The sequence below is a fragment of the Alosa alosa genome, chromosome 1 (assembly GCF_017589495.1).
Source record: "Alosa alosa isolate M-15738 ecotype Scorff River chromosome 1, AALO_Geno_1.1, whole genome shotgun sequence".
NCBI classification, from domain to species: Eukaryota; Metazoa; Chordata; class Actinopteri; order Clupeiformes; family Clupeidae; genus Alosa; species Alosa alosa.
The window spans coordinates 4,548,282-4,569,621 of NC_063189.1; the positions used below are offsets into that span (position 1 = coordinate 4,548,282).

The 21,340-nt window shown below is 41.8% G+C and overlaps 1 protein-coding gene across 1 annotated transcript; it reads right to left on the reverse strand.

Moving 5' to 3' along the window:
• Window positions 1–990: 990 nt before the first annotated feature.
• LOC125301564 (interferon-induced very large GTPase 1-like) lies at window positions 991–20,639 on the reverse strand. Its single transcript, XM_048254148.1, has 4 exons — window positions 20,566–20,639; window positions 14,861–15,042; window positions 13,900–14,127; window positions 991–5,630 (listed from the first exon to the last, which is right to left on the reverse strand). The coding sequence occupies exons 1-4, from the start codon at window positions 20,637–20,639 to the stop codon at window positions 991–993; spliced, it is 5,124 nt and encodes a 1,707-aa protein (XP_048110105.1).
• Window positions 20,640–21,340: the final 701 nt, after the last annotated feature.

Below are 21,340 nucleotides of genomic sequence, written 5' to 3' on the forward strand. Positions count from 1 at the left end.
TGTGGGGGGGCTGGGATTGTTTTGTAGGGCTTTTGATGGTGATTATTACACTCTTGTTAAGTACCCGTCACAAAAAAACTGGGTAGCAATATTAATTATAATCCTTTTCTGAGGGTTTATTTAGCTGGGGTCAAATTGACCCCAAGGATAAAGAGTGTCGGTAAGATTTGAGGATAACACAAGGGTTAAGTGAAGGCCATAGTTGTGTGATTAGCATACAGATTAACATAATGCATATGAGACTGACGTAAATATAAAGCTAACAAAAACATGATTCACATTACCAGGTAATTGGAGGTTATTGGAAACTGAAATTTCAGCAATATTCAATTTCTTTCAGATTCTACATAGAATGCTGCAAATGCAACACACTATAGCTTTAAAGAGTAAAAAGACAGAATGCTCAATTTATCATCAAACCTTACAGAGGAAGATGTCCCACAAATATTAAAATGTATTACTCACTTTGGACAAAAGCCTAACCATAACCATATCAACATTAAAAATTAATAATGATTTAAATGTCCAACAATATTCTTATATATATATATATATATATATAAACAATAATGATTTAAACAAACAAAAACATTTCTGATAATGATTTCAACATATTAGAATCTCCAGGGAAAATAAAAACCCTATGTAACAACAAACTCTATAATATATAATAATAAACCCTATATAATGACATTAGTTTAATCTACTCTGCTGTGCTTATTTTTGCAAAGCAGTTCCTTCGCCATGTTCACCCAGTTTGGTGAATACATAATCGCACCTATGCCATTTTTCCACCCATTTACACCACTTGTTTGATTTAACAATCATATCGAATATAATTTCCCCAATTCTGACTTAATTCGCCCATAGTTTGAATTTAAATCACATAATTTCTCATGTGTGATTATTCCTGATATATGGTGTCTTCTGATGTGAGACACACATCATTTCCACTATGATATAACGCTTATCCTCCAAGCTGTTTGCTGGTTAGTTTTTGTTGAATGCCTTTTCAAGGCTTTTCAGTGCATCCTCTGGTGTAAGTGTTTTCCAGTCACTTGGAATATCTGCAGGTTTTGCATTATAAGCTTCTGCAAATTTATCATTAAACCTCATCAGCACATACTTCCAGTAGTCTGAGGCCTCAAGACTGGAATCTGCTGCTATCTGCCACTCAAGGTAGAAATGTCGGTAATCCTTATAGGGATGAAACACATTATTTGTTTTCAAATTTTTAAATGACATGTCACTTTTCACCAAAGTTGTGCATATATCGGTAATTAATTTTCGGGTTGTGCTGTCTCGATACTCTCCGAATGCGCTGGGACGATGCAGACTGGAGAAGTGTTCTCTGTGGCCCGCACCTTTTGCCTCACAGGGTGTGTGGCAGAAGGGACAATGGTGTCCACATCCACACAGGGTAGTGAAGAGCAGCTCATGGGGCTTCGTGGGCAACTGATCAATTCTCTCAGTGATGTGCTCGATGCCTGTTTTGTTGTCATACTCCTGAGTTAGGGATTCTTCCATGTCCTTGATGAGGTCTATTAGGTTGGTGGCAAACTGGTCTGGTTTTGCATTGTTGAGGATCATAAAGATCTGCAAAGCATCTTTTTGAAAGATCAGTTTATTTTTCAGAGAATCACAAAATTGTTGTATAAACACACTTAAGTCTTCAGACTTTGAACAGTTGGTGATTGTGTTTTTGATATTCTGTAAAATTTTAGAGAGTAGGTGTTTCTCCAGCACAGTCATGTTTGCTTGTGCGGTGGATTTTTCAATGATTTGTTGCTTAATCCAGTCTTTCACAAATGTTTCATGTGATGATGTATAATCCTTGTACTTCTCAAATGTGTCGCTTTCAAGCAGGTGTTTTAAAAGGGCAAACTGGAAATTAGCCTGTGTGTTGAAGTCAGTTCCTCTATCTCCCTCCTTAATTTCTTTTTCAATTGCCTGCCCAAGCTCTTTAGACACGTAGTCCTGGACTGCTACCTTCACAAATGTCTCTATGAATTCTGTAGCTTTCTTCTTGCAATGATCTTCATCACTGAATGATTCTAATTTCACCTTGATTGTGAGTTTAAACTCTGTCAGACGTTTCTGCGGGTCATTGCGGACATTGAATTCCTTGTGTGCTGTCTGGAAGTTCTCTGCTGTTCGGACACCGACATGATGCTTCAGATAGAGTCCACATTCATCAGTAATTTTGTCTACCGTTTGGTCATCAATATTCTTGAGGATCTTTTTGATGTATGTCTCATTGTAATCTGCGTTGTTTCTGTTCATGGTGTCTATGAAATCTGATATCCGTTCTTCACAGCTGTTGATGATACTGTCACAGACATCTTGTATTTTAGCAATGAACTGTGTTTTATCCATATCTCTAATGGCACCAAACCCTCTCTTTGCCCAACTTTCCCAGTTAGAAAACCAATCAGATTTAACAATGAATTCCTCCTGTTCACTAGACTTCAGGTTGATTGTGCTGAGCATTTTGTCGACATCTCCACTCTTTGAACGTAGATTAGACTTGAGTTGATTGAGCACATCCTGATAAGCATCTCTCTTTGGCAGGCTAACTTTAGACAGCTCTGATGTTATTCCTTCCCACATCTTCTCAAATTCTACGGCCAGTTCATCATCGCATAACTTTTTATTTTGCAGCTCCTTGATGTTCCTCTCTATTGCTTTCACCTGTGCTTCCTTCACTTTATTCAACACCTCCGTTCCCTCTATTATTTCAACAGCCTTCTCTAAGGACTGTGTGATGACGCTTTCTGTCTGTTGTCTGAGAGAATTGGCATCTGACCAGAAATCCTGTTTGTATTTCTTTACCAAACAGACTTTGCGGTCCTTTTTCTCAAAGTATTTTTCAAGGTTTGCAAGGATCTTCTTTTCCTCTTCATCCAACTTATTCAATCCCTCATCTAACATCTCTTTGAGTATGCCACGTAAACCATCTCCCTGGACATTCTGTTCGGTCACTCCAAAATTGGATAATTCCGTTTCCTTAGTTTTAAGCCAGTTGTTCATCACATTCTGAAATGACCACTCCCAGGTGTTGTACTGAGTGCATAAATCTGAATATGCCTCTGCCATCAAACTGTTCCTGAAATTGAAGATAAAGTTCTCAAACTTCACAGCATTCCACAAACCTTCTGTCCACTTCAGGAATTCTGTTGCATCATTGCTCTTGATGTCATCCGACATTTTCACAGAGTTAATCAAACTCCTCTTGAGTTCATACACAGCTTCACTGTAGCCAGTGCTCACTGGGGCCATTGGGGGAGTTCCATGCCAAAGTCCAGGGATGTAGTAGTTGTGTTCATCAGGGTCATATTCCATTATATCAGAGAACTTTGTGTTGGCTTCCCTCTTCTCCATTTTGGCTACCTTTTGAGTCATCTTATCCAGCTGCTTCACCATCTCCCTCTCGTCTCTCATGTTGCTGTCATGAGCAGACATGTCTGACATGTTCTTATGCACAAACACACATCTGGGCTTCTTCCCAACCTCCTTCATCTTAAGAGAGGCATGGACCACAATCTGCAGAATGTCCTTCATCTCTGTGAAGTTCTCCATGGCAACATTAATGATTGTGATGTCACTGAGCCCTATGACCAGTGTTGCTAACTCGTTGTTGTGTTCATAGCTTGCAGGTGATTTCAAGCCCTCTGTGTCGATGACTATGACAAAGTCACAATCCAGCTCAGATCTGAATTCCTCAGAGACTTTAATCAGCAGCATGAAGGCTCCTCTGGTGCATCTTTCACTGCTGACTGCAAACTGCACCCCAAACATGGTGTTGAGGAGGGTGGACTTCCCGGTGCCCTGCACCCCCAGCACAGTCAACACCAGGATCCTACTCTTGGAGTCCACCAGCTGATGGAGCTGAGTCAGGACCGCTGATATCCACTTCATTGGGATGTTTGATGCGTCTCCATCCACCAGCTCAATTGGAAACCCATCCAGCAACATCTGGGCACACAGAGCAGGTAGGTGCTGGTATTTGTTCCGGTCTGGGTTGTTTTCTGGAAGGGAGCGAGCACACTCATAAAGCTGGCCCAGCTCACGGAAGAAGTGCTCAAGACCCAAAGAGCAGTTTGAGATTTGCTCTTTTAAGTGAGCGATCAGCTCCTTGTCCTGTGGTGTGTTTCCACTGCACTCTTTGCACTGCTGTCTCAGTGTGGACAGCTCACGCCTGCAAAGGGTGTCCAGCAGCATCTTCAGCCACTTCAGGAAGTACAGATGTTCTTTTCCTGATTGTGAGATTCCAGCAGTAAATTTGACCATAGCATCTGATATATTGAACTGAAGCTGCTTCTCCCTCAGTGCCTTTTCTTTGCTCTTCAGTTGACTCAGGTAGTGCTCGGTGTCTGTCCCTGCATTTCTCATTCTGCATCTCTCTTTCTCCAACTGGCTGATTTCCTTCCAGATGTCCCCATGCAAAGGTAACTGTTTCTTCTTGAATGTCACAACATCCTCGATAGCTTTAGTGATTCCTTCAGCATGAAGTCTGCCATTCCTGCACTCAGTAGAGTCCTCGTCCACTTGAATGCCTACATCGTGAGCAACACCAACCATGCTCTCCACTTTGAGTTTATAAGGGTTCTTTTCAATGAGGCCCCTCACATGGACACGTAAACTCTTCGCCAAATCGACATCATTCTGCCTGTTCTTGATGATCCTATTTTTGACGTTGATGTTGAGTCGTCTGCACGCGTCCTTGAGTGTCGCCATGTTGAAGTTCTCCCTCTGAGAGTTGGTGAGTAAGAACAGTTCTGCTTTGCTCTCTGTGTTGGTCAGAGTGCTGAGGTCTCCATCCAGGTCATCACTGAAGATGAACACTGCAGCTGAGGTCTGACACAGGAAGGACATCTGGCTCTTAAACAACCTGGCGTCTCCTCTCAGATTGGCAATGGCCATTGGCTGAGTGAACATGTCAATGTTTGGGTTCCCACATGGCAGATACCAGCTGACTTCAACCAGACCATCTGAAACTCTCCTGGGCACATTACCACAGTCCATGTCACGGTGGACAAACGTGTCATTGTGCTGATGAGGATTACTGATCAACTTGTTCAGAATCTGAGATTTGGGCAAACTGCTCTTTCCTAGTCTAATAAAAGACACCATGGGGATGTCCATTTCTACAACCATGCCCTCTACAAATGCCTTGTCTCCTGAATGAGGTTTGTACTTTTTCACCAGGTCCCTCATGGCCCACAACATCAGAGTGCACTGCTGTGTGTCACAGTTTGGAAGCAACAGTGGAACAGCAAACTGGCACATGGACATTTTGGAGACCATTTCCTGCTGGAGGAAAGGATCTGAACAATAGAATAGAGCTGTGATCAAATCTAGAGGATTCATGGCAATATAGTTACCAGTAGGTTCAGCAGAATTAAGGTTCTTCGCATGTTCTGAATGAGCATCTGCATAATTTATATTTCTGGCATTTAAATTGGACTTCATGAGCCTCTTCAAGAAGTTCCATGGCAGCTGCTCCAGACTCTGTGCTGGCTCATCAGACACTGTGTTCCTGTTGATCTCCAGGACGGAGCTGAGTGTGAGCTTCCCTCCATGAAGGTCTCTCAGGCCCAGAGCAGACAGCAGTTCAGGAAGTCCATTACCTGTGGGGGGGGATATTGTATTGCTGTCATCTCTTTCTGGAAAACTGTGGTTAGACTATTTATTGACATTTACATGTATTCATTTAGTAGACACTTTCATCCTAAGGGACTTGCAGCGAGGAATAACATTCAAGCTATAGAGAAGACCTTAGCTAGGAATTACTACATCGTCAATACTATTACTAGAGAATAAGAGAGTAGACCTTATTTAGTACTTATTATCAAATTGGGCTTTACGATGATGGACAGGTGAACAACAGTGCCTTGTCTATCACGTCATCTGAGCACGCTTAGGTTAATTTTGTTTGCGACAAAAACGCACAAAGGAGATAGATGGCTTCTAAGACCCCATATGGAAAAATGCATATTATTTCCATAAGGTTTCATCATCGAAAACGATTATTTCTGAAAACTTTGGCCAAAGTTGATGTGTGGGAAAACTCTGGTTTCACTTTCAAAAGCATGTTTCAATTGTGACATGTTGTTCTCTCGTTTGTTTGTAATATCTGACTGGCCACCTGTTTGCTTGAGGGGTTTGCGACACCAGTCCCCAGCTGTTTATAACATGTTTGTAGCATCGGTGTTCAACAGAGTTATTTTTAAAAACGAAAGAGGGGAAATATCCATTTTTTATAACAGCCTACCCTACTACGTATTTAGTTGTCTTAGATTTTGCCATCGGGTTGTAGGAGATATTGACAGCACAATAACTTTTACAAAAGACCAGAAAACAACGTTAAGGCATTTGTGGAGAAGAAGGATGGTTCGTGTGTTCTTCCTACAGCTCACGGTAAGCTATTTCGTTGCTTTGATTAGTTAAGGTCTATCCAATTGAGTGCAGAGGAATTCCCCCCCTGTATCGGTTGAAACACGCCCCATAATTACGTCCCAATGGAACAATATCAGACTCATATTCTGACTAGAATATGAGTATCACGCGTCAGGCTACAGTAATAATCGAATAACTGTAAAAATTCTAGATCCTAATTTGCCTTTTTTTCATAAATGGACCACAACTAGAAGTCACGTGACTTTACCCTTTGACTATTCACCATAGCATGGTTTATTTATTAGCCTTGTTAGCCTTGACACTTATAGGGCCTTCATGCCACATCGGATATTCAGAAATTCTGACATCCGATAGAGGAAAAATGACTTGAACGCAAAGTCGAACCGGATTTTTTGCTCGGAGACTCGTGTGGAAGTCTTGTGCCTCAAGGTATCCGACTTGACGTCACTATGATATTCTGCAACCACTGCGGCCTCCCTTGTAACAACAAAAGAGGTGAATTTCACTCTCATTACAAATAGGCAAGGTAATTTATCATTACATTTTTCACTAATTTATCATTCAATTAAGATAGAAACACTCACCCGAGACATTTCCGCTTGCTAAACCATAGTAAACTGTTTTAATAACTTATTTATAAATTTCCTGTATTTGTTTTCCGAGCCGATCTCATGAACACCCATTTCTCTGTCTTACCCCTTCCCCTATCTCGAAACCGAGTGGCAAGACATAGGGTTGAAAATATTCCCCTTGGAAATGAGACACCACTAGCCAACCATAAGGGAGAGCAGGATGATTGAAACACTTGAATTAAACGTAATATACAGAGAGATCGTACCACACTGAAAGCTAATATTTTGTCACTAGCAACCTACATCTGTCTTCTGCCAAATAGCCTTAATCTTCTACCATTGCATTTTCAGCTCTCAATAAAACTGTTCAGGAATTATATCAACAAAAGTGGAACGTGCCTATGTCCGTTCGTATATCCTAGTCCGGATGAATGAAACCAGGATGGGGGACAAAATAGACATGCAGTTTGCTATGTACACATCCCACAACTTTTTCGATATTTTACAACATATCCAAATGATCGTTACTTGACATCAGCTCTTTGTGTGAGTAGAAGCACAGCACAAGTTACCCTAATATAAAGGAAATCACCACCACACTGTTTATATCATTCTCCATCATTACACAAATGTTAAACCAGTCAAGCAAATTGCCCTTTTGATCAGTTGGAGCTGAAGTGCCCAAATCGGTGACGTCACATGCAACTGTAGTTCTTTATCACAATTCCACTAACTTACCGATGTGGGCCGAGATGTAGTTTTAAAAAAGGGGGAAAAAGAGCTATGGAGAATCCATTTCATTTCGCTAAGCTTTAGGAATGCAACCAGTAGGGGGCGATGAGGTTACTTTACTATAGTCATATTCATTGAGGAAGTGTTTCATCTCCTCTGTAACTTTGTAGAGGTAAAGATGAGACATGAGAATGGGCCTAAGTAAACCTTGATAACTTTGAAATTATTGGTCAAATTAAAAACAGCAGAATAACATCTTTAACCATCAAAATACTTACATAGTGGTGTGTCGCATATCAACCATGTGAACCATGACATCAACAAAGTCCACCAATATATCACCCATGACTTGGCAGCTATGGAAGTTGTCTCTATTGGGAGAAGAAATATTAGTCAAGTGAGAGTTGATTTTTTTTTCATTTTGATAGGAAAATTCTCTTTAAAATGATATGGTAAAACCCAGATAAGACCATGGAAAAAATATGGCTTCATTTTACAGTACAGTGTCTGCTTTCATATTGAGTAAGTTCTAAAAACATCAGCAAAAAGGACCCAGTATTTAAAAAGATGCAATTGTTCCTGCAGATGTTACCAGGTAGGTAAATGGAATAAAGCCATTATGAATGGGTGTGAACAACTATTACCAGAACAAGTGATTTACTGGAAAGTTATATCATAATTTATCACTAAAACATTATTAAACCTGGGCTCTTGCCAACATAAGCCTGTGATAACTAAAATTGTACCTAGAATTGATGGGTAAGACAGAAGGTGTTTCTAAGAAATGTTTGTTTACTTTCACTTGTTTACTTTGCATGTGTGTGCATGTATATTTATGTGTGTGTTTACGTGTGTGTGTGTGTGTGTGTGTGTGTGCCTGCATAGTGTACATATAAATGTACACATATATTAATTAATTGTACGGTCCCCCATGAACAGAATTCCACGAAACTTGGCATGCATTCAGAGGGTGCCAGAATGATCCTACATCTCTAATTTTGTGCAGTTTTGACCCTGTCAGCCAGATATACTGTACCTCCGATTACAACATCTCATTTTTGCTTTTTAATTTTTAACTAAGTGGCGCTATACATCAAATGAGTGGTTATGGGATGGGTTGACATGGCCTCTTGAGACAAACATACTAAAAAAAATGATGGTCCTCCTATGCCCTACAGTTCTCAATTAACTATTTTGGCCGCTAGATGGCAAAAACAAGAGTTCTGTCCCTAGCTAGTCACTTGTTACCCAATCCTCTTGTTATTCAATTAACCTGTTCCTCATTGTCTCTGGTCACATGTCTCATTTCCTCATTGTGTCAGTGTATTTAAACCCTGCTCTTTGTCTGTGTCTTTGCTAAGTCTTCGTGAAACCCTGTGTGTCTCAAGCTCTAAGCCTTTGTGGAAATTTGTGGAAGTTTTTGCCCTGTGGATTCTTTACCTCTGTGTTGACTCAGACTGTTTAAGGTATCTCTTTTGGATTCTCCTATTGGATTTGTTGTTTTTGGATTTAACTTTTTGGACTGTTTTTGACTTTTTCGGATCTTCTGAGCTTTTGTGTCTAAAACCTGAAATAAACTCAGTTAATCTTACTTTGTCTGCTCTGCACTTGAGTCATTAGTCTCAGTGGCCTAGTGGGTTAAAAGTCAGTTTGCCACTCCGACGGCCCGGGTTCTAGACCCGACCGTGACAGAAGATTTAGCCATGACAGACTCAACGTTCCTCAAGTCCCTCTTGATGTCCCTCTCTCTGTCACCGCCTTAGATGGCCAACCTCTTGGTCCAGGGGTGGTGACTTCTGTTACATCCTCTGTGCGTCTCATGATTGAGAATCACCAAGAAGAGATAGCGTTGCATCTAATAAGCTCCCCTGAATTCCCAGTGGTCTTAGGTTTCCCTTGGTTAAACCGCCACAATCCTCACATAGATTGGAGTCGAGGTGTTATCCTTGAATGGGGTCCTACGTGTCACGCTACATGCCTCTTTGCAAGCCCTTCCTTTCAGTCTATAGATCCCTCCGAGTTATCCCATGTCCCCGCTGAGTATCTGGACTTGAAAGAGGTGTTCAGCAAGAAAAGAGCATCTACTCTTCCACTCCATAGGCCTTATGACTGCGCCATTGAACTCCTGCCTGGCACCGCCCTCCACGCGGCCTTATCTTCTCTCTTTCATTACCTGAGCGTAAAGCAATGGATGCCTACATCAAGGATGCCCTGGCCTCTGGTTTTATTCGCCCCTCTACTTCTTCTAGGGGCAGGGTTCTTCTTTGTGGGTAAAAAAGATGGAGGTGTATGCCCATGTATTGACTACCGGGGTCTCAACAAGATCACCGTTCGTAATCGCTACCCTCTGCCTCTGATGTCTACTGCTTTTGACCTACTTCAGGGAGCCACCATCTTCTCAAAACTGGATCTGCGCAATGTGTATCATCTTGTCAGAATCTGCCAAGGAGACGAATGGAAGACTGAGTTTGACACCCCATCTGGTCATTATGAGTACCAAGTGATGCCCTTTGGACTAACCAACGCCCCTGCAGTCTTCCAGGCCCTCATCAATAATGTTTTTTAGGGACATGATTAAGCAATTTGTGTTTGTGTACCTGGACGATATTTTAATATTCTCCCTAATAAGTCCCTACACGAGCATCACCATCATGTGCGTCAGGTTCTCCAGAGGTTGCTCAAGAATTCTCTCTTTGTTAAACCAGAGAAGTGTGAATTCCACACCACTGAGGTCTCCTTCCTTGGATTCATCATCAGGGAAGGCAGTGTTGAAATGGATCCTAAGAAGACACGAACAGTGAGTAACTGGGCTACTCCTAGGTCTGTCAAGGAGATCCAAATATTTCTGGGGTTTGCAAATTTCTATCACAAATTTGTCCGAAATTTCAGTTCTGTGGCTGCTCCCATTACCAGGCTGACTAAGAAAAACAATGTGCCATTTTTTTGGACTCAGGAGGCAGATAAGGCATTCAAGGAGCTGAAGCAAAGCTTTTCCTCTGCCCCCATTCTGACGCTGCCCGATCCAACATTGCCATTCATTGTTGAGGTGGACGCATCAGATGTTGGGATAGGTGCTGTCCTGTCTCAACGCTCATCGGATGGAAAGCTGCATCCTTGTGCTTTCATTTCCCACCGTTTGACTGATACCGAGACCAGGTATGATGTTGGAGATAGAGAGCTATTGGCAGTTAAGCGTGCCCTAGAAGAATGGAGACACTGGCTAGAGGGGGCCCAGCATCCATTCTTGGTATGGACCGACCACAAGAACCTAGAATACCTCCAACAAGCCAAACGCCTGAACCCCCGTCAAGCCTGGTGGGCACTGTTCTTCACTCGTTTTGATTTCACGCTCTCATACCCCCCCTGAACCAAGGTGGGGTCGGGGTTTCCATGTTCCATATGTGTTGTGCATGCGCATTACTTGAAAAGAACTAGCTCCAGTTATGTATGAACAGTGAAGGTAACGATCTCTTAAACATGTGAAAAACGTGAACTTGAAGAAGTGAAAATTGAACAATATGAACTATGAATATTGAACAACTTGAAGCTACATCTATAAGTGTGAACATGCTTAACAAAAGATGGGAACAAACATGGGAACTAAACGTACATTACGAATATAATCAGTGGCCCTGTGCTTGTTTCCCTGCAACAAGAAGGTTCCATCTGGGGGTGATGAAAAACAGTGACCCTCAGTGTGTTTGAAATGTCCAGTCGATTGCGCAATTTGGTCTTAGTTGCAGTCATTGCCGAAAACCCGGCCTCGCATAGATACATGGAGGGAAATTGTAGCAACGTTTTCAGCGCTTTTACGGCTATCTCGGGATATTCTGCTTTGGTTTTGATCCAAAAACCCGCCAGAGAAGTTTCCTTATACACACTCTTAAGACCACCGTCATTTGCAATTTCGATCAACTGCTCTTCCTCCTGCACTGACAAGTTAGGACTATTCAATATTGACAAATGGGTTGCGGACCCACTCATTGGTTTGCCGTGGATCTTTGGAGGATGGGAAGTAACGCTCAAACTCATTTGAAAGCACAACAAGGTGATCGCGCACCAGCTGCGAGAGAAAGGGCCCTGCCTCAGTCTCTCCCAAAACCCCCACTACTGTTTGGAACATATCAAATACACCCTGGTCCACTCGTCGTCCCCACAAATCAAGCTTGGCTTTAAATTCAGCGACTTTATCTGCCAGTTTAAAGACAGTCGTCATTCTCCCCTGGAGTGACAGGTTGAGGTCATTAAGCAACCCGAATATGTCACACAGGTAAGCGAGTTTTGACACCCAGTCCTCATCACTAAAATGTGCAGCTAACGGTGACTTTTTTTCTGTAAGAAATCTCTGCAGCGGCTCTCGCAACTCAAACACTCTGGCCAGTGACCTGCTAAAGATGCTTGTTTTTTGTTGCTCATTCTAGTTTAGCTAACTTCGTGTGACACTACCGTTCGCTATAAAGGTGAAGTGAGCTAACCTGAGGCTGCGCAGCGCTGAAGGCAATATGTAGTTGAAGGCGGGACAGACAAACGTAAGAAAATAGACCTTGCAAAATGCAAACATGCGTGCAATCAAACAACTGCATATAGGCCTATGTCATGTAAAAACGTGACATTATTGCAAATTAAATTTAATTTAGTTTGCATGCATTTTTTTTAAACTCATGTGGTAGACTACGGCCCGGTTAGGAACCGGGCCGCGGCCCAGTGGTTGGGGACCGCTGGCCTAGTGGGTTTGTCAGGTGAGTCAGTTTGCCACTCCGACGGCCCAGGTTCTAGACCCGACCGTGACACTCGAGATATTCACAGAAAACTGTGTCCGGCCTACCCTCCTTTCGGGGGGTATGGTCCAGAAGGGGGGCGACGGATCAACAGGAAAAACAATTTGTTCCGTGTCATCCTTGCGGGGCTACATGCCCACCAAGTTTCGTGCAGCCTGGTCTTTCAGTGTCCTGGGAATCGTTGAAGAAAAAAAACTCTGACTAAACCTGTATGTGTGCTGCACCGCGGCCATAATAATCAGCTGTGAAAGTTTTGTGGGGACATCTATTAGTTAAGATTTTTAGGCTATTCACCGGTAAGTGTATAATAGACATATACAGGGTGATAGCACACAAAAAGCTACTACCAATGCAATGCTATCACTTATTTTCTAACTCTAGGGTGGTATACGTTGCCAAAAATCACTATTAACGTATACCCCTCAGATCACTATTAACGTATTGTAGCGTCGGTGGATGTACGTGTCTAACGTTGAATGAGTGTCTCCCAGAATGCAGTGCGAGTGAATGATATAAGGTGTAATGTCAATTATAATAGTTGTAGTTACGTTTAGCATGTTGTGTATTTGTTAGCGTGTTAGTCTCTTTGGTTGTACCTCATGTGTTTATCCCCGTGTTGATGTGTGTGGTGAACCCTTGTTGTGTGTTGCATGTGCGGCTGAGACTACCCCTGTGTTGCCCTATGTAGTTGTCTGACTGAGTCTGAGTCTTCCGGTTCCAATAAATGGCCGTCCTGGCCAAAGGTAAATCTTGTCTGAGGGTGAGATCGTTACAGTATACCCCTCAGATCACTATTAACGTATACCCCTCAGATCACTATTAACGTATACCCCTCAGATCACTATTAACGTACCCCTCAGTGGGGTAGCTAGTAGGCTACCCCTCAGATCACTATTAACGTATACCCCTCAGATCACTATTAACGTATACCCCTCAGATGGTACCGACCGACCCCTCTGGCTCAAGGACTATTTTGTGTCTAACAGAATATGCAGTTTAAACACCTCATAAAGACATGCTTTTCAGTTGGGATGAACTTTAGACAATTTTAACCTTTTTTGGAATATTTAAGACCTTATAGCGCAGAACTCAGTTGGATTGAGGCCAAAGTCTTAAGTGAAAACTATCACCTGTCTCTCCATCACCCAACAGTTTTGCTGACCTTGCCAACCCTTTGATAACAACTCAGTAGCCATATAGATGGAACACGTTGATGACATCAACAACTCGAAACACTCGTCTGCACAGGCTGAAATACAGACATTACCACCTCCCCCCCACATACACCTCAATAAACACTCACTAGCGTCTGACCAAATTTCAGAAGACTTATTACATTTTCTATTTTCTTATTTTTCATTTTAATTTATCTGATAAACACAGACTTCATATCTCACCTGTCTTTATCTGATCACTCTGAAGCTCAGTTTTGACTCTAATAGTGAGCTCAGTTCCTGGTTTCAGGCCTGTGATGTGTGCACTGCAGGGCTCAGTAGAAATGGACTCTGGGTCATTCCCTTCACTCTGGTAAGAGACCAGGAAGCTGTCTGGAGTCAGCAGCCAGCTGAGGCTAGGAGATGATGCAGTGATGGAGTTTCCCGTTAGATGCTCTGGGATTGGAATTGCTGAAGAGATAAAAAAGGTTGTTGTAAAATGGAGCCATGTAGTGTATACTATATGATAGAAATAAAAGCTGGTCCCTCAGCCTCCATTTGTGTGCACAGGGCCCTGCAGTATCATGCCCTTTTATGGGGACTGACAGGGTGTTTACCTTTGCTAATTAAGATCAGTTGGCACACCCTGTAAACTTGGGATGGGAAAATGGGATTCAGTATGAGAACAAAATTGCATGATTCTGAGGTTTAAGAACTTTGTGAATTTGCTTAAGAGTTTCTGTAGAACAGACCCCTGGTTTAGCCCTCAAAGAACAATATAGTACCTTAATAATATCAATTTGATAATTGACAAATGTATTACAGCCACTGATTTACATATTGCCTCATTTTTGATAGATAGATAGATAGATAGATAGATAGATAGATAGTGTAGTTATATTTATATCTCGGATTAGCGGATTAGGACTACACTGCTACATATTTTGGCTCCATTTTGTCAATACAGTCTATGCTCTGTGGGTTGTACTGTTTTCAGCCTTTTTCTTCTTTGAGTAAGCAGTATGATGGCATTAAAGCCTAATGATTTAGCCACTCTGATTAACATTGTTTTGATTCCTTGTGCGTCGGTCCAATGTCTCATGAAGCGCATGTTGACTCGAAATGTCACCTGTTGGTGTGTATAAAGATTTCTTTCTTAAGGGAGGAGCAATGTGCCAGTATTCTTAATAATGCCGCATCTCACCTGTTATTACTGATGCCTCCACGCATGTGCTCTGGCAGCCATCTTCTCTGAGGGTGGCAACAGTGAAGTAGTACTTCTCTCCTGGCTGAAGCCCCGTCACCTCCAGACCCAAATCCACCACCACAGCACTCTGCTGTTCTTGGCCTCCGGTCCAGTTGACTCTGTATCTGTAGGGCCTAGCACTGCGGGGTGGGGACCACTCCAATATCAGAGAGTCCGTCTGAACCGAGGAAAACCGTAGCAACCCAGGTGGAGGAACTGATCATAGTTTGCGGAAATACAAAACAATGAAATTTTAAGTACATAAGAAGGCGGATATACACACACACACACACACACACACACACACACACACCTGGAGAATTCTGCAGAAGTGGAGGACGTAAGCATCTTCTTACTCTTGAATGTTCCGAGAAATGTCTTTTAGAAAATGTTTTTCTGTAAGAAATTTGTTGAAACAAAACAGATGTTATTTATTGATGAATATGAGAGGCGTTTAATTCAACAGATTATTATACACACTAAAGCTCATAATTTATTTGGTGAGTCGTGTATCTTAAGTAAGTATGTATAAGTATAAGTATATATACTCTTTTGATCCCGTGAGGGAAATTTGGTCTCTGCATTTATCCCAATACGTGAATTAGTGAAACACACTCAGTAGACAGTGAACACACAGTGAGGTGAAGCACACACTAATTCCGACGCAGTGAGCTGCCTGCTACAACAGTGGCACTCGGGGAGCAGTGAGGGGTTAGGTGCCTTGCTCAAGGGCACTTCAGCCGTGGCCCACTGGTCAGGGGCTCGAACCGGCAATCCTCCGGTTACAAGTCCAGAGTGCTAACCAGTAGGCCACGGCTAAAGTGGCACATACTGTACTTACAGAATTGACAAGACAAAACAGTTTGATTATCTTGCCGTTATTAGGTTAGAATAGGTTAGGTTCACAGGATAGAGATAGCACTGACTTACAGGCGGGGCTTTAGTGATATCGCTACCTGTGGCTAATTGGTCAATGGAACACCTGTCCTTACCTTTGAAAATCGTTTTGGCAGCAATTAGGTTGCAAGGCTCAGCGGGACCCGAGGCGTGTTTGTCTCCTCATGTGGCCGCCAGTTATGGACTATGTTTGTTTTGGATTAACGTCAACCATCAACTAAAATAAAACCTAAACTTTACCAAAAACCAATGCTTGGGCTAGCCGTAGAGTCGGAGGAGCACCGGGTAGGGAGCGTGAGGATGCGACAGGTATGTTGCGTTCATTTCAGTGACTGACGCGAGAGAAGCGGAGTCTGTGTTGCGTTGCGTTAATTTATTTTCATTGGGCATGCCCTGCCATGCCGTCCACATCTCTTCAGCACAGCAACAGCAATGGCAACTCTTCGTTGAACTTTTAAGTGGTGTTCAATGGTGTTGCTAAGTAGGCCGAGTTAGGCCTATAGGCCTAAATCAACATTGAATTAGTTATTGGATGATATTAAAAAGAATCAAAATTATTTGTGGTTGAGCTGGAAATTTCAACTTGGTGATCAAAAAGTTTTGGATTTCATGTGACTTCAGAGCATTGTTACGTTGTGTCAGTGTAAAGTTAGCTAGCCTAGTCTAACCAAATATTTGTCTTACAAATCTAAACCACAGGCTCACGTTAATCTAATGGGCTTTGAGACATCTGTTGTCATGCTGTCAAAATTGCTCAAAAATGACGTTCGAATTTTCCCTCTAAAATAAACACCCTATTCGAATTAGGGCTGTCAAAATAACTGATTAATTTCGATTAATTAATTTGAGAAAAAATAACTGATTAAAAAAAATACCGCAGATTAATCGATTCCGTATGACCTTTGACCCCGAGCCGTTCTAGTTAGTAACCATTACTGTAAAATGAAGGAGTGAGAAGAAAATGTGCTGCCTAGATCATTGATTGGAACATTACTTTTAAAAAACGGCCTGATGGTGTCGACAAAAATAAAGTGTTGATTAAAATAAAGTCCTCTGCAATGTCTGCAGCAAGGAATTTGTATATCACCGGAGTTTGTCAACTCTAAAGTCGCACATCAATGGAAAGAAATAGTGTTGACATTGAGGGAAGTGTTCATTTATTTTCATTGTGTCCCCTAGGTTATATCTGTGGCCTGAAATGCCTTGTATGTGAAAAAAACTTCTTCCCGAAGCCTACAATGCCAGTTCCGACAAAGCCGAAATTACTCCTTTTGAAACAATGAGTGCAGGCCGCGCGTTTGTATGGTTATATTGCTTGACAGGGGGGGATCCCAAGCAGCTTTCAGCCATAAGGCTACTTTGAGAACATTTCCTAATTCACCTGACACTAATATTCAAAATCCTTTCGGCATAGCCTATAAGCAGTTTAATTAAATGTAATGTTAGTTGTAAACAAACAGGCTACTTGGTGAGGCTTGGCCTCACAGATGAGCTCTTAGCTCAGATGGCAAGAAAAATCTTCACGATATAGGCCTATTAACTGACCGCCCGATTCACGTTGGCTGGGGGGCAGGGGGGCCATCAGACATTTGTGCCCAGGGGTCTATGAATTGTTAATCCGGCCCTGCCCCCAACAAATCACACCTTTCCACCTCTGTGACAGCTTAAAAGAAGTCGAGAGGACTCCTAACTCACAGACCTATTCACAAACCGGTTTTTGTGGCATTTCGCCATGTTTTGAAATCCTATATGCTACAGGAGCTTCCAATCGTGAGGAAGCAATTTTGCATTGTAGGCATAACTAACATGCAATAACGCCACCAACAACAACCAAAACTAGGCTACTCATTGTCATCATGTAAATTAAATGTAACGTTATTGTGAATCAAATTAAAATGTTCTCCTCTTTGCAAACGTAGGCATAGGCATAGTAACAGATTCATTTAATAATGTTACAAAGATACTACATCAATCCGTATGTTTCATTAGGCTACTAGGCTATTTGCTTTGCCTTACTCTTGATTCGTTTAGGCTAGGCCTTTTTATTCAGTTATTCATCATCTTCCGTCCTTGTGTAGCGCACGCATTCTCAGACCTGTCACGTTTGGAATCATTCCCGCGTTACAATCATCAGCCAATCAAGGTGGTCACTTCAGTCAAGCTCGTGCATGAGTAATAACGTCATCCATAGCAACGAAGACTCACTCTTAGTTTAGGAGTTGTCATTTTTCCTTACTAAGAGTAGGTCTGAGAGGCTTTGTGAATAACTTAATAAGAGAAACTCCTAGCTAAAATCTTTTATTGCTATTTAGGAGTACTCCTAGTGGTAAGATAAAAGGCTTTGTGAATATGGCCCCTGGTGCCTAACCCAATGCATAGCCCATTTACACAAAATAATGGTCGAATATTACTGATGATCATTATAATTTAAGAACATGCAGTGCGCGTAGGGCACCAAAAACCTCTTGCTCATAAAAAATCATCATACAGCACATTGTGGCGGGTCTGTTATTTAGCCTACTTACTGTAGGCTGCGCAAACCACAGGCCTTTATTTTGAGCAAGCCTGCATTCGAGGCAGGCCTTCTGTTGAAGAATTTTATATAAAGCCTACGCTAACAGTAATCCTCCTGCCCCCGCTACCACAGCTGTGGATAGTGTGGCATGCTCACACCTTATGTCTGTAAGAAGCCTTTCAGAAGAGGTATATCTATAAAGCCTCGGAAACATATAGACGTCGAGCTATATCCTCACTTGAAAGAGCTTGTGTGGACAAATAGGGTGAAGAGTTAAATGGCAATGATATTATTACATACTCGTTAATCTGACTCCATTTGATTAATAATTTGTATCACCAATCAATTACCAAGTAACTAGTTTATCAGCTATGGAGGAGAATGGCATGGCACACTACGAGAATTGAAGTTATCCGATTGGTAGGCAAATGAACCATTTAATAGGCATTAAGTCTTAAAGGTAAATGTAACCAATATCACTTCAGTTGAATGTCCAAGTAAACTCACATGGTCTACTGTAACAAAGTAGCAAATGGTAACAAAGGGAACTTAACCAATTCACAGAGGTAAACTTGACAAGTTAAAGATAACAGATACACCAGATAAAACAATACAAACCCAGAGATAGAGAAAGGGGAGAGAGAGAGAGAGAGAGAGAGAGAGAGAGAGAGAGAGAGAGAGAGAGAGAGAGAAAGAAAGACAAAGGGAGACAGAGAGAGAGAGAGGGGGAAAAGAGAGAGACCCAGAGAAGAGGTCCAAGGTGGAAAAGAAGAGAAGATGGGAAAAGAAGCCCCAAGATGGGAAAGAAGACAGAAGGCAGAAAGCAGAAGAGCCCCGGAGGACCAGAGCCTCCACTTTTATCATTCACTTGGGCCACCCCCGACTCATCAGAGCCTTTGTTGTCTGAGGTGGATGGGTGTGGCCCAGGTGGATATCATAACTTTATGCTGCAGTTTAATTCTTAATCTACAACTATGCACAGATTAATTCAATTGTATCAAAACCATAATCAGACTGTTGCCCACATTACAAGTATTAATTCAAGACCTAACATGAATGTATTATTCACAACACATATTTACAGAGCAATACTGTATGATAATGAGGTTGGCCTATTTCACCAAGACATCAAGAAGGCCCAGGACTGAGTTATCTCTCAGTAGAGGGGTCAGAACAAGGAGCAAATGGTCACTTTATGCATGAGCGGGTGTTGGGGATCTTTGGCCATGGCCAGCTAAGACAATACAGATCAAACACAGGCATCCACACATGTAAATTGACTGCAAAAGGCATTCTTTAGAAATGCATAAGGTTTGGGCAAAAGACGGGCCTTACATGTCTCTTCTTGCAAACTTGACTAGGCCTATAGCGTAACCATTTACGTCTTCATAAAATAACAACTTGCCAGATATGCCTCCATAGCTTTGGGCTTCATTCAGCATTTTGTTCTTTCACTGGAAATGACTCTTCTACATTTGCTGCCTGCTGCATCCTTTCTGTTTTTATTGTTTAGAAAACGTTTGACGTCTTGAGTTAATGCATTAAACATTGTTTGCTGGTAACCCGCCACAAATAGCCTACAGATTCTTGCATGCGTATTCTCTGTTCCCTCCAAAATGTGCCCGTTCTAGGCTGGCCAAGTGCGTAATTCTGCGGCATAAAGCAGATGTATTTGTTTATTGTACAGAAAAAAAATAACCTGGCAAGCAGTCAATTGATTACATTGCAGTTAAGAAGTAGGGCAAATTAATTTACGAAACCAAAACGTGGGTCATAGTTGTCTAAGCCTCTATTGCGTAGCCTGTTAAAAACGTTGCTAGATTTGCGTACTTGTAATGAGGATTTTGTGTTGGCGTAAGTGTTTACTTGTACTTGTCTCTCCCCACACATTTTTTTTTCCATACACAGGTGTGTGAATGTCTTTTGCACCAACTGCGCTGCAACGATTGTAGCAAAAGTGTTGCATGCATGACTCTTGGAAATCGTGATGCGCAGGATAGGATTTGTGTATCTGCAACAAGGATTTGTGAACTCGTAGCCCCTATTTTGTGTTTACAAGGTATAAAAAAAATATGTACGACCTCAAATTTAGTTACAGATTTGTGACTTTAGTGTGCGCATGCAAAATCTGCAGTTAAATGTGCTCGCCACTTTTGCACCAAGTATATCTTCATAAGTTTGACTCCACATATCTCAGTCACAGTGAGAGTTCAGAAAGCGTTTTGCACCAAATATACATCCATAATATTACCTGTGATAGGTGTCAAGAAAGGGAAGAGGTCCTGCCAGTAAGTCCTCTTGATACGGGGGCTCGCCGTCAGCCATTTTTCATCTCCTCACAACTTGTCAGATGAGATTAGAAGTTCCTGTGACATAATAAATAAGTGAAAACCATTCATTGTCAACATTTTAACTAAATGTAACATTTCATTGTACAATTCTAAATTGCTTCTCTTCTTTGTAAATGAGTCTTCATACAGATTCATTTAAGAAATGAAGATACTGCATCAAAATACTGCATCAATCTGTAGTGTATTCCATTACTGAGCTATATTTGCTTTGTCTTTTGTTTATTAATTTATGTATTCATCTCCTGCCCTTGCAGCAGGCCTACTAGAGTAGCATTCTCACCAGCGAAGACCTGTCACTCATTATCGCAGGGGAGGGCTCTGCCATCATTCCCACAACCAATGCTGTGTGAGTAATCACAATAATAATTCAAATAAGGTTCCAGCAGCTTTGGTAGCCTACCTTACCTTACATATGTGTGCAGGGGTGTCCTTCCACCTTCTGACTCAAGAGTAGTGGTGTGGTGCCTTTATATACACAACCGAGTATCATATAGTTCCTGGGGAATTCATATTAGTGTCATGGCATGAGGAGGTGTGGTTTTGATGTTGACAGAGGAGGAGTAAGTGCTGTTCACTCAGTAGTCTGCCGATCTGTACAACATTATCTATAATCAATATAAAGGACAGGATTTAAGTCAGAAGTTTTTCTTTTTGCGTACGTGTACTGAATGTTTG

Bases quoted from the DNA above. Each gene is read 5' to 3' on its own strand.
- LOC125301564 (XM_048254148.1), bottom strand. From the start codon at position 20,639: ATGGCTGACGGCGAGCCCCCGTATCAAGAGGACTTACTGGCAGGACCT. The intron at 15,043-20,565 runs GTAATATTATGG...CCCACCCCGCAG, and splicing joins TTTCTTGACACCTATCACAG to TGCTAGGCCCTACAGATACA. The intron at 14,128-14,860 runs GTGAGATGCGGC...TTATCTCTTCAG, and splicing joins GGAGGCATCAGTAATAACAG to CAATTCCAATCCCAGAGCAT.